The sequence below is a fragment of the Eulemur rufifrons genome, chromosome 20 (assembly GCF_041146395.1).
Source record: "Eulemur rufifrons isolate Redbay chromosome 20, OSU_ERuf_1, whole genome shotgun sequence".
Taxonomy (NCBI): domain Eukaryota; kingdom Metazoa; phylum Chordata; class Mammalia; order Primates; family Lemuridae; genus Eulemur; species Eulemur rufifrons.
Genome location: NC_091002.1, coordinates 47176406 through 47189611, shown reverse-complemented (window position 1 = coordinate 47189611; position 13206 = coordinate 47176406). Strand labels below are relative to the sequence as shown.

Below are 13206 nucleotides of genomic sequence, written 5' to 3'. Positions count from 1 at the left end.
TGGGTCCTTTCCACTCTTGCTCTATTATAAATGCCGCTGCTGCAAACGCTCGTGTGCACCTATGTTTCGTGTGCACCTGTGTTTTCATTTCTTGGGTATGTGCCGGGGGGTGGGATTGTTGAGTCATGTGACAAGTGTTTGTTTAACTTCCGTGAGATATTGCCGGCCTATTTTCTGCATCCCTGTTTCTTGTTGAAGGAGAGAAATGTCCGTTGTGGTGTATGTCAGCCGTTAGGTTGACAACCTGAGTCTTTTCGCAAACTTGGGGGCAGAAGGGAAGAATCTGAACGTGCCCTCGGAGCGCCTGTTCCATGCCAGGCCCAGGATGGCTTGTGCCATGTTCCCTCTCCTCAAGTCTCTAAGAAAGGGGCAAGGACAACCCTAAATGCCAGCTGAGACCAAACCATCCAGGGGGTCATACATGTTGGTGGTTGGGATGGGAATGTGAGCTTCAGGACTGGTTTGATCCAGTGACTTGGTGGTGTCTCGAGAGACCCAGTCTCTCTGCTCTTCCTTCTACCAGGGCAGCCTCATTTGGAAACGTGGTCTCCTCCTAGTCACCAGATGTTGGCCGTTTCTGGGGCTCCATCCATCTTTCCTCCCTCAATCCTGTCCAGAGACTGAGAGAGAGAGAAGGTTGCTCTGGAGCCAGAGTGGGATGCTTCTGCCAGGACACCTCTCCTCCCTTCCTTGGCTGACTTTGGTCACGTGCTAATCCCTGAATCAATCACTGTAGCTGGAGGATTAGGTCACCTTCTATTAAATCACAGGCCCCACCCCCAAGGCCAGGGTGCAGGCTGCTTGAGGACAGCTGCCTAAATTGGGCTGGTTACCAAGAAAAGGGCAGATGGGTGACACTGGCAGCAGCATCCCCATTTTACAGATGAGGAAGTCGAGGCCTCAGTGTGCGACTTCACCTCCCGCCCCGCACAGGCTGGTCAGTGGCAGATGTGTGGGTTTGGACACCCTCGAGCCCCTGTTCTCTCCCCTCCGTCCCGCCACGTCTCAGCTGAGGCTGTGGGTCCCTGGACGTGGCTGTCCCGCCAGCCGCAGGAGCAGGCCAGACGCCCTTGCTCCGAGGGGCAGAGAGCCTGTTCGCGGCACTTGGATTTAAGGTATCTGGAATAGCATCAGGTTTTCAGGCCAGGCATTTTTATTTTGCCCTAAAACCCTTCCAGGGGGGAAACACAATTCCTAGGGGCTCAGCTTTAATGGTTTCTTTTATAGAATCGTTCAAATTATAGATGGGTGAACTCGAGGAAACCCCGCTCAGGAATGCAGGAAGCCGAACGTTGAAAGGGGTGAAGGTAAAATAGTGGCGGATGGGGGAAATTTGTTCTTTTAAACATTAGTTGTTAAAAAAACCAAAGCGAACCTCCTGGTGCCGCTCTGGTCTGGAGGCTGGGTTTCCTGACTTCTGGCCCGTCTGGGGGACTCCAGGGGAAGTTAATTCCAGATGTGGACGCGCCCGGGACCTTCCAGAAGTCCTCGGCTTCGCTGGCCTCTGACCCCTCTCCCCTAATGTGGGAGCAGCGAGCCTGCAGTGACCAGGCGTCCTGACTCTTGAGCCGCCCTCTCCCCAGTGAGCACGTCCATCTCCCAGCTTTAAGCCCCATCTCTGTGCTGGGGACACCCAGGTGCCCGTCGCTGGCACTTTCCGAGCACTCACGATGTGCAGGGCCCTGCTCTGAGCTGCATCTGTGCATTCCGTGACAGAGGCGGGACTTGGACCCCAGGACGGCTGGCCTGGGCCCCACCTCTGCCCTGCCCAGGCCAGAGCCCATCTCTTCCGACCCGTCAAGGCCAGGCTGGGACGGTCTGCGGCCCTGCCAGCAGCTCCTGCTCGCTGGGTGTCACGTGGGGGTGTCAGACAGTATCTGCTAAACCAAACTGCGTTTCTTCTTCCACCCTCGACCTCTGCCTCAGTTTCCCTGTCTTGGTAAAAGGCCCTCCCTTCTCCCAGGGGCTTAGGCCAAGAGCGTGCAAGTCTTGTGAGATGACTCTCTTTTTCACACCTTTTGCAATTTTGGCAAATTCAATCGGGTTTTCTTTCAGAATGTATCTAGAATCTGCCGTTTTCCTGGCGTGGACGTTGTATTCTGGTTACTGAGGCCTTGCCATTGGAGGAGGCTGGGCAGAGGGTACATGGGACCTTCCTGTACAGCTGCCTGTGAATCTATAATTATTTCGAAACAAAACGTTAAAACCAAAATAAGTTCTAAAGATGGATTTTTAAAATCTAACCATCGAGGACCTTTCCATTTCTCACCAGCCTCAGCCCTGGCTGCCCTGGGTCCCGGCTCACCTGGCCTCTCCCCTGGACCGTTCCAGACCTCCACCTGGTCACCCTACTTGCGGTTTGACCTCTGCAGTCCAGTCTCCGGCGGTGGCCTGAGGTGGCCTTCTAAAAACAACCAGATTCCCCCGCAGTGGTGCCCTCCTCCTTCGGAGAGTCATCATGCCCGAGCCAGGGCTGCTGTAGGGGAGTGTCACAAACTGGGTGGCTTAAACCGCAGGGTGTTATCCTCTCACAGTCTGGAGGCCAGAAGTCCAAAATCAAGGTGACACAGGGCTGTGCTCTTCCGAGCGCTCTAGGGAAGGATCCTCCTGCCTCGTCCCGCTTCAGGGGCTCCCAGCAGTCTTTGGCACTCACTGGCCCCTGTCTTCCTGAGGGCTGTTTGCAACTGTTCCTACCCTCCTTGGCACAGGGCAAGATCGTCCCCTACCCCTCGACGTTAGGTGGCCCCCGTGACCTGCTTTGGCTGATGAAATGTGAGCGGCACTTGCAGGGTTCACTAGGCTGGGCCCGCAGGCCTCAGCTCGGCACCCGGTCCTGCCTTGCTTGCTTTTTCTCCACTGACTTCCCACCGTGGGGTCCCTGCGGCATGTGTTCCCCGCTGCCTTCCCCACAGCAGGGAAGCCCAGCGAACAGGGCGTTTTCTTAGCTGTGTTCGCCCTTGTGTCCCAAGCTCCTAAAACCACACCCGGCCTAGGGTAAGTGCCCGTAGATGGCGGATAACAGACGTGCATGAGTTGTGAGGCGCCAACGACGTGGTGTCCGTGCAGCCCCTCCCCCGCCCGCCTCTCGTAACCACCCTTCCGTGCCTTTGGCTGCTTCCTGTCCAGGGCAGAGCATCAACCCCAAGTTGGCGGGCCTGATCGGGCGGCACGGGCCCCAGAACAAGCAGCCCTTCATGGTGGCTTTCTTCAAGGCCACGGAGGTCCACTTCCGCAGCATCCGGTCCGCGGGGAGCAAGCAGCGCAGCCAGAATCGCTCCAAGACGCCCAAGAACCAGGAAGCCCTGAGGATGGCCAACGTGGCAGGTACGCCCAGGGCTGGGGGGACAGCACGCAGACCCGGGGACCCAGCAGGGGCTCCGCTCGGAATCCACACATGGCTCTGGAACAAATACTACAGCAGGAAGCAAATCCCCCAAATCCCTCCTACGCAGAGCTCACTGTCTTAATTCTGTAAAAGTAATAAATTAGTTTAGAAATGCAAGTAGTGGCCAGGCGCAGTGGCTCACACCTATAATCCCAGCACTTTGGGACCCCGAGGTGGGAGGATCGTTTGAGGCCAGGAGGTGGAGACCAGCCTGGGCAACATAGTGAGACCCTGTCTCTACACAAAATGAAAAAATTAGCCAGGTGTGGTGGCACATGCCAATAAGTAGTCCCAGCTATTCGGGAGGCTGAGTAGCTGGGACTATTCAGTCAGCTATAATCATGCCACTGCACTGCATCCTGGATGACAGGGGGAGACCCTGGCTCTAGAAAAAAAAAAGATACAAGTAGCAAAATATAACAAGATGCCAATCCTGTAAATTTCTAAACAGACAAAACAATGGCTACACTTACAGCTTCACACGCATGTATGAAGGAAAACTGAAAACTTGCATGGGAAGACCTAAGGGGAGGAAGAAACAGGGAGGGGGAGAGTGTGCTCTATTTTTAATTTTATTTCCTAAGATAAAAAATATTTTAAACTCATGGCAAATTTTAATACTTCTTAAATATAAGTGGTAGTTTTTAAAATATATATTATTTGGGATGCTTTTAGGTTTGTTTGAAATGTTTCTTTACTGAAAGTTAAAAAAATTAAAAATCAAGGTAACATTTTCCTTGCAAGCAACTCAAAGATTAATAGAAGTGAAGCTAACGCGTCGTCCAAAGGAGAGATTCAGGGGCTGGAACTCAATGGTCCTCTCTGTAGAGCAGGCTTCGCAGAGGAGTCTGTGACCTCCCCCAAATCAAAACCCAACCGGATGCCTTTGTTCATGTTTGGGAGTCTCCCCCTTGCCGGCCTTTTGGGGGCTGGGGTTCCATAGTGAACGCTCGGACCCAGGCTGCCCTCAGGGAGCTAACTGGGGACAGGCAGAGGTGGTTGTCACTCACATCCAGGCTGGAGTGGGGGCGGTGGCCGGGGTGCAGACCAGACTTCCCACCGGCAGTAAGCTGAGTGCTCTGGGCTGGACTGAGTAGGCGCCCCAAGGCCGGGTGGTCTGGACGCGATGCTCTGGGAACTGGGGCCTGTCGGGGCAATGGCCTGGGCTGGATGGTTCCAGGCAGCTTTGGGGAGGGGGAGGAGCCCGTGGTGGCTGAGGCAGGGAGCAGGGTCAGGCCTTCTCTTGGGAGCCACATCTTGGGTTTGAACTTCATCCCAAGCAAATGTGGAAGTCTTCGAGGAGTTTCAAGCTGCGGTGTGGGGTGTAGGTGATAACATCATTCTGGCCCTCTGAGAAAGGTGAGAGCAGAGTGGGGTGCTGGAGGGTGGGGCTCAGAGCCAGCGGGTTAGAGGCTTTTGCAAATCAGCCAGGCAGGAAGTACTGGCAGATTCCGTCCCAGCAAAGACTCCTGTGCCTCGGAGCTCCGTCAGGCAGTACCTCGGTAACGAGGGAGGAGGAACTGGCCTTCGAAGTCTTAAAATTGAACAGCTGATTTCCCCCATCAAGTCTCCACTTACATAACCCCCAGGATGGGGCTCTCACTACCTCACATGGCAGCTATTCTGCTTTGCTTGGGATCTGCCTCCTTCCTGTCCATTTCTCCTCCCTGGCCTTGTTTTAAGTTCTTCTAAACCCTGCCTGGAAGTTTAATAAAAAAATACCGAGGCCTAGGCCCCACCCTAGTCTTAGTAAGCCAGAATCCCTGAGTGTGAGTGTGTGTGTGAGTGAGTGTGTTCTTGCCCATCTGCAATGCTCTGCCCGCACGTGATGGGCCGGGAACCCTGCCTAGGGCCACACAAGTTGAGTCCTCTCCTGCTCGGCAGCCCTCAGTGTGCTGGGGCAGGGACACAAGCTCCGGCATGCCTCCCCACCGCCGAGCTCTTTCCTGCAGGCCACCCCTCTCCCCCCGGGGCTGCCACTGCTCCTCGGTGCGGTTTGGGGTTGAGAAATGGGGCCCCGCGCCTCCCTCCGCTTCCTCCTCCCACCCACGTTTGGACCCAGCTCCCTGGTAAGCTGCCACCTTCTCCAGATGACCCGCAGGGGCGGGGGCCGAGTCTGAGCACCGGTCTCGACTTGCAGGCTGCTCAGGCAGGGGGTTGTGGTGGCGCCTGAAGCCGCAGCCCTGGCACCTGGCGCCATCTCCTGCATCCATGCTTTCTGCCACTTAGGGCTGGTGGGGCAGGAGTGGAGGGACAGGGGGCTGGGGAGTCTCTCGTTTGCTTCCTTCCTTTGCATTCCTGCTAGTGAGAAGAGGTCATGGTGATACCCAGGAGTTCCAGCCACTTTCTCCTGGGATGGCCATGATCCAGAGAGACCTAGAAGGGCAGTGCTGGTGTCTGGGGACCCTGATGGCAGGGCCAGTGCCCATCCCCACCCACATGCCACAACTGGCTGCATGGGCTATGTTCAGCTGTGGTCTGTTGGGCCTTGGGTTTGAACATTAAGACAAATATCATTGCTTTGCTTTAAGACAGGGTTGGGGAAAGTGGCTCTCAGGCCACTCCTTGCCCCTCATTTGCTCAGGGCAGACACTGCTAATCAATCGTGGCTCTTTCTTCTCACTGAGCCCACACATAGCTTCAGGATCCTCCTTTACTCAGGACACTAGCGGCACACTGTCCCTGGCCATGCTGGCTGCTTCACCAGACATCCCTGCCTCCTACCTTCTGCCTCCCCATTAGGAAGCAGGAGAAGAAGGTTCATGGGCGTTGCCGCAGCCATAGCTGCTGTCTCAGATTCCTGCTCGACGCCTGTGTGTTCCAGAGGGTGCACCGACCGAGTAGTGGAGCCACTCGGGCTCTTCTCTGATGGTTCCTTAACCTTGAGCTTTGCATGTTAAGGACAACCTGGCCCTGGGGACGACCCCGCTGCCCTGCAGCTGTATCGAGCCTGGGGCTTGTTCCAACAAAGTAAACCGTCCCACCCCCCACACTGCAGCTGGTGACCCAAGCGCGAGCTTCCTCCTTCCTTAATGGCTTTGATGCCCGGCGCTACTCTGACTTCCTCAGTCACAGAGGGTACCCCCAGCATCCCCATGCAGGAATGCCCCCCCTTGGGGCCTCCCTGTCCGGCTCTCTGACTTCCTCACAAGGGCCCTCTGCCGGCACCCGGCAGCACGCCCGCCCTGGCCGCTGCGTCTGCATGAGTTATGTGCACTGGCCGGTCCGTCTGTCATCCGCGTCCCGCCCTCGAAGAGAAGTCCCTGAATGGCAGGGCTTTGTTCGCTCATGCCGAGGCTCATCGAATGCCCGAAACGGTGCCTGCGCCCCAGTCGGCACCCGCGCGATCTGGCTGAACAAATGAACGAGTGCGGCAGGAGCAGCAAGGGCAGGGCGTCCGGAGGCCACCCCCGGCCTCACTGCGGTCACTTTGCAGCTAGACCTGAGTGTCTCCTCGGTGCAGGATCCCTCGTATAAACACACAATTCTGTTGTAATCAAGTGTAATTTTCTCATCGGTTGGTACATCCTCAGAAACTGCTTTTCTGGACTACAGGTACTATAGATAGGTGGACAAATTGGGACTATTCCAAAAAGCTGATGAGAATAAAGGTAGCTTGTGATTCAGCCTCCCAGCAATGAACACATCCTCATCTCCGACCCGAGTGTTTCTGGAAAACCCTCCACGCTGTCCGCCCTCCTGCCGCCTCCACCCAGCCGTCTTTCTCTTTCTCCCTCCTTCCCAGCCCCACGCGTCCCCCGTTTCATGTCAAGGTGGCTCTCAGCCCTGGGGGAGCTGCACAGTGGGGGTGTCCAGTCTGTGTGGTCACCGAGCCTGTGGGGCCGTGGGAGGTCGGCTTACCACACCACGCCCATCACAGCATCGAGGCCCAGGGAAGGGAATTCAGTGGTGTCCTTGTCACACCATGTCCCATCAACCGAGAAGCTGTGCAGAAAGCATCTTGTGAACCAGGAGGAAGCCGAGAGCGAGCTGTGTTCGCTCCTCGCCACGCGCCTGACGGCGTGCCAGCGGGCGTTGGGGACGGTCCTGACGCTCAGACGGTTGGAGCGGGGGTGTGAACGGAGTGTGAGTGTCGTTTCAGGTTTCCCTGGCGGGTGGGCCGGCAAGGCCGTGATAAGCCGCTACGCGCCACGAGCGCAGCGCTGCTGCACGGGCGCGAGCACTCGGGGCTGCCCGCGCAGGGCGGGGACTCGCTCTCCACTTTGCAGACCAGAGCCCGAGTCCAGGACAGCCGGGGGTCCTCTCCAGAGCTGGGCGGGCCCCTTACCCGGTCCTGGCTCACTGGTCAGGCCCCACACAGAGGCTGGCTGTGCCCTGGGGTCTACACCTCCAGCGTCTACACCTGGGCTCATGCAGACTACGACTCCCCACGTTGGGAGGAAGCTTCCCTGGCCCGGCCAGTTGGGATGGGTTGGCTGCGAATAACAGAAACTCAAGTCAGAGGGGCTCCAACCGGCAGCGCCGCAGAGCCGAGGCCAGGTGGGCGTGAGGCATGGCTGACCCAGGAGCTCGGCAGGGTGGTCACAGCCCAGCCCCTCTGTCCCGCCCCGCCATCCTCAGTGTTGCCCCATCTCGAGGCTGCGGCTGAGTGTAGCCAGGGGCTTCACTGGATTTTGTTCCCAGGCACTAGGAGGAAAAGAGTGAACATCTCCCCATGGGTCTTTCTTGGGAATGAGGAAACTTTTCCTGAAGCCCCCAAGTCCTGTTGGCTTGAGTTCGGTCACCTGTCCTTACCTGACCCGATTCCTGACTCCAGCAACAGGACGTGTGCTGCTGAGTCTAGACCTGGGTTTCCAAACCCGTCCCTGGCAGGGCGTGCAGTTGCCATGAGGGTTCTGCACCAGAGTCACCAGGAGGGCCACCCCCAGGCCCGTCTTAGTGAGGTGATGGGAACAGGAGGCTCCCAGAAGTCCCAGCGCAGGTCAGGTGAGCAGGACCAGCCCCAGGTCATCGTCCGGGCCCTTCCTCTCCACTCTCCCCTCTCACCTCATCCACTGGTCTTCATTACCTCCTGGGACACTGAGGCCTTAAGGACATTAGAGGAGTTGACAGAAGCCACGGCACTGACCCCACCTCCGTTCATGTGCCTGTGTGTTCACTCCACAAGGATGAGTGGGCACAAGGCTCTGGGGACCCAATGGTGACTCCACAAGGCCTCTTTGAGGAAGTGAATTTCACAGAGGAGCCAGACACAACAAAGGTGGTGGAAACAGCAAGTGCAAAGGCCCTGAGGTGGGCATGGGCTGGACAGAACAAAGGCTGGCCTGACTGGGCTTGGCGGTTGAATGTGCAGGAGTCAGAGCCATACAGGGTGCCACTCTGAGGGTGACAGGGAGCCCTGGAGGGTGCTGGGTGGAGGGAAGACAGGTCATGAGTAGGAAGAAAACAGTCCCTGTAGCTGCAGAGTGGAGGGAAGACGTACAGTGTGTGGGTGTGAGACAGACAGACAGATTTCTCCAGTGTTTATAAGTGCTCAGTCCCTGACCCAAATGCTTACAAACTCACATACTTCTGGAAAACCCCAGTGCATAATTTTCTCTCTTCAAAGAAACCTCGGGAGTATGTTTTTCTGGAAGGTCAGTGGGATTTGACTTTCTGCCCTCTTGTTTCCTCCTGGCGGTGATGACGGGGGCTTTGTCCCAGGCCGTGTCAGCACCCCCGGCCCCTGCAGGGCGGCCAGCCTCACAGGGCGAGGTTGTTCAGAAGCAGGTCCCTCCGAGCGGGCCTCCCGCAGCCGGCGCTGTGGGACGTGGCTGGGCCTGGTCCCCTGTGGCATCCAGGCAGATGTCAGCATGTCAACAACAAATGCGTATGAAAGATACCAGTGTCTACAGAAGGATCTAGAAAGTGCTGTGGACTATGACTGTGAGAGTGGGACGGGGGCATTGGCACCCCGCTTCCTGGGGCCCTGTGCTGGGGGTGGAAGGGAAAATTTTAAGACTGCAGGTCCTTGAACTGGCTTTTGTGCTGGCAGATTCGCCCTTGGTCGTCTGCGCGTGGTTGTTGCTCACGCCGCCGCCTTAGAGCGAGGGATTTCACGTGTGTTTCTTTTTCCTCCCCGGTTCTGCTGCCTCCCTTCCTCGTCGCCGCAGAGAACAGCAGCAGCGACCAGAGACAGGCCTGCAAGAAGCACGAGCTGTACGTCAGCTTCCGCGACCTGGGCTGGCAGGTAAGGGCCGCCGGGTCCGTCCTGGGCACCGGGGCCTCCAGCGTGGCCCGGGGCAGCAGGAGTGTGCTCCATACGTGCCCTGAGCGTGTTTCTCATCTCTGCCAGTTAAGGCTCCAGGTGTCGGTGGGAAAGGGACTTGGGTTAAGGACATTGGGGGGGGGGGCAGGTCTTGTGAAAGCCAAGAGCAGAAAAGTGGCTGAGATTCAAACTAGAACCAGGAGCCCAACACTGTGGACTCGAGCGTGGTCCCTGTCTTGGCTGCTTCTCCCACGTGGCCACCGTGAGTTAGATCCCAGCTGCCTGGGGAGCCGTCTCCCCCTCCGCCATCTGTCCCCTTTCAGATTCCCAGGGAAGGACTGATGGGCTCAGCGTGGGTCAGGTGCTTGTTCCTGAACCAGCCAGCTGTTTCGGGGTGGGTCCCTGTTTTAGGAATGAGAGCCGTTTGGATGAAGTGAGGCCAAGGGCAGACAGGGGACAAGTCCTGGGTGAGCAGCGAGGGTCGTGCGCTCCACGGAGCATCTGCTGCGAGCCCTGGAGTGGTTCTCACTCGGCAGCGGTCTGGAGCCTCTACGGCGTCTGGGCCCTGCTCTGGGCACTGGAGATGCAGCACGAACCCATAATGCGACTGCCCCACGGAGCCCACACATCCCTGGGCAGGGCATTGTCGTAAGGCCATCGGGGCAAGAAGTGCTGTTTCCTGCCTGCTGGGAGCTTGTGGTCCAGTGGGAAGTCCGGATTCTTCCCTGGGCGTCACGTCCAGGTACGTGAGGGGCCCTTGTGACCACAGCCAGCTCAGAGCCCTCCTGGGAGCCTGTCCTTGGGTCCGACGGCCACCCCCACCTTCAAAGGGATGCTAGGCAGGGCCGGCATTCGTTGCTGGAACAGAACCCAAACCCCAGGGACCTCTGCTGGAAGATTCCATGCACTTAAGAGCCACTGAGGAGTGTATCAACTGCTTGAATGGTCTGTGCCTGAGAGGCAGGCGTGGCTGGCACGCAGGGCCTTACTGAGCAGCAGGGACAAGCCAGGCACCGTGCGAGGCAGCCGGCACCGCGCTGAGCTCTCGCCCCACGCCACTGGGGGTTACTAGCCTCCCTGGCGGGTGGGAGCACTGAGGCATGGAGGGTTTGTTTAAGGCAAGCTGCCAATGCATTGCCACCTCGTGGGGCATAGCTGATGCCAGGGCCAGCCACTGGCACACCTGAGCCTCCCTGCTGTGTCACCGTCTGTCCAGGAGATGCAGCCACAGGTGTGTCCATTCAGGGCTCGGCCCAGCCCCTGGCGTCTTTCCCTCCTTTTTCCCGCTGCCGCCCATTCCTCCCGCCCCTGCTCACCCCCGCTGGTCAGGAGGGCACGGTGCGAGCCTTTGACCTTGGGACACGGCCTAGTATGGTGGCATCTGGCCAGCGGCTCAGGCTTTCTGTGTGGTTGTGGGCGCTCCCGGGCCACTCCCCGCTCTCCTCCCTCCCGCAGGACTGGATCATCGCGCCCGAAGGCTACGCGGCCTACTACTGCGAGGGGGAGTGCGCCTTCCCTCTGAACTCCTACATGAACGCCACCAACCACGCCATCGTGCAGACGCTGGTGGGTGTCACGCCGTTGTGGGGTGTGGTCAACCGGCAGGGGCACCAGATCCTCCAGGCCCGGGCCCGAATAGATCTCTGCCCAAGGTCACATCGTGACTTTTGTGGGCTCCTTGCTCCATTAAAAAGAAAAATCAAGAATTTTATTTTATGACTTCGTTGCTATAAATATAATCTTCCACTCCGAAGTTCATTTATTTCTTGTAATTTTAAAAGTAATTGAAACAGTTTCATGGGCTTCTAAAAGTGTAGCGGGCGCTGGTTACTATACCTATCAAAGCACAGGGCCCTGGCCTGGCCTCTCCTGGGGGCTGCTGTCCTGGGCTGTCGGGTGAGTCAGGGAGTCATCTTCAGGCCTGCCCCCCCCACCCCCGTGGCCCCAGCGCCACCTGTTCCCCTGGGGCAGGCGGGCTTGCAAGCTTGTCCCATGGCCCTTGCAGAGCTCCCATCTGCCCCTCCTGGCCTTGAACTTCCTGGTTCAGTCACTCACAGGTGTTTATTGTGTTGACTGAGCATCTACGCTGGGAGCTGGGGACACTGCAGGGACAGCACAGATGTGTCCTTGGCCTCAGGGCTTCATTTCCCAGTGAACGAAACAATCAAGTAAACAGATGAGAAGCTCAGAGCAGGGGAGAGCGCTGAGAAGAGGCCAACAGGCTGTTGGGATGGAGGAGGGGGTGGGGGGGGCCATGGGGGCTATTTCAAGTTAAACTGTGGGGTCACGGGGGAGATTCGGTGTGAAAATGAGATTACCGTGCCCAGCACAGGGTGCCACTCCGAGGTTAGGATTAGTACTCTGTTACCAACAATGGCAGTAGTAAGAATTAGGGATTTTGTCCCTTTGTGTAGGATCCGAGGGGCCAGGAATCATCTGGCCCCAAATGTCTGATCTGGCCACTTCCTCACCAGCTGTGTGCTGGGAAGACTCTACTTTGGTTCCCTCGTCTGTAAAACAAGGAGAGTCTAGAACCGAGTTGTAGATGTCAAGGGCTTACTTGGCGAAGGCCATCTGCGGTCCCCCAGGCGGTGAATGTTCCCCGTATGAACACGGAAGCTGGACCGCGGGGCCTCACTGCCTGTCGCCACTGTCAGCGTTTCCGTGTGTGTTCCAGGTCCACTTCATCAACCCGGAGACGGTGCCCAAGCCCTGCTGTGCTCCCACGCAGCTCAACGCCATCTCTGTCCTCTACTTCGACGACAGCTCCAATGTCATCTTGAAAAAGTACAGGAACATGGTGGTCCGGGCCTGTGGCTGCCACTAGCCCCTCCTGGAAACCAGACCCTGCGGGGCCACGTTTTTCCTGGATCTGCCACCGCCCACCTTGGCGGGAGCCCGCAGCCCAACTGCCTTACGTGAGACTTTCCCTTCCCCCGCCCCAACTGTAAAGGTGTAAGAGTATGAAGGAATTTGAGCGGCAAGTGGCTTTTGATCAGTTTTTAGGTGGCGGCATCCCATGGACAAGATCCTACACGCTGCTTCAGGCAAAACCTAGCAAGAAAGAACATATAGGAAGAAAAGTTGCCTGGCCAGGGTCACTGGCTGTGATGTCTCGGCCGTGCCCGGACTCGTTTCCAGGGGTAATTCTGAGCGCCCGCCTGCCTGCCAGCCGGGCCACCCGGCAGCAGGGGGAAGGGGGCGTGGCGAGGGGTGGGCACATTTGTGTCTGTGCAGAAAGAAAACTGACGCGGAAGTTCCTGTAATAAATGTCACAATAAAACGAATGGATGAAAATGGTTAGGATGTTACAGATATATTTTCCTAAACAATTTATCCCCATGTCTTGGTTTATTCTGATTCACAAACAGAAGCCGTGTCCCGTGGAGGGTGGCGTGTTCCAGGTTTCGTTCTGAGGCTTGCAGAGGCCCACTGTTTACTGAGCCTCGCCCGGATCCGAGATCTGGAGGGGAAGAGAAAGGGCAGATGTTTGCTCAGAGGAGGAGGGCAGGGTGTTGACCTTGAAGGAAAAATGTGTTCCATCATCCGGCTGGGTGTGCGGTGGCTGAAATTAAAGTAGGCGCGTGAAACACCGGCGGACATTCGAGATTGG

The 13206-nt window shown here is 57.4% G+C and overlaps 1 protein-coding gene across 1 annotated transcript in view; it reads left to right on the top strand.

The window, feature by feature from the left end:
- The window catches only part of BMP7 (bone morphogenetic protein 7), a 74315-nt gene extending 61895 nt beyond the window's left edge, over positions 1–12420 (top strand). Inside the window, exons 4-7 of the mRNA XM_069496084.1 lie at positions 3127–3324; positions 9499–9575; positions 11049–11159; positions 12271–12420. Coding sequence (XP_069352185.1) covers positions 3127–3324; positions 9499–9575; positions 11049–11159; positions 12271–12420 — 536 coding nt within the window. The remainder of the gene's footprint in view (positions 1–3126; positions 3325–9498; positions 9576–11048; positions 11160–12270) is intronic.
- The last annotated feature ends 786 nt before the right edge of the window (positions 12421–13206 follow it).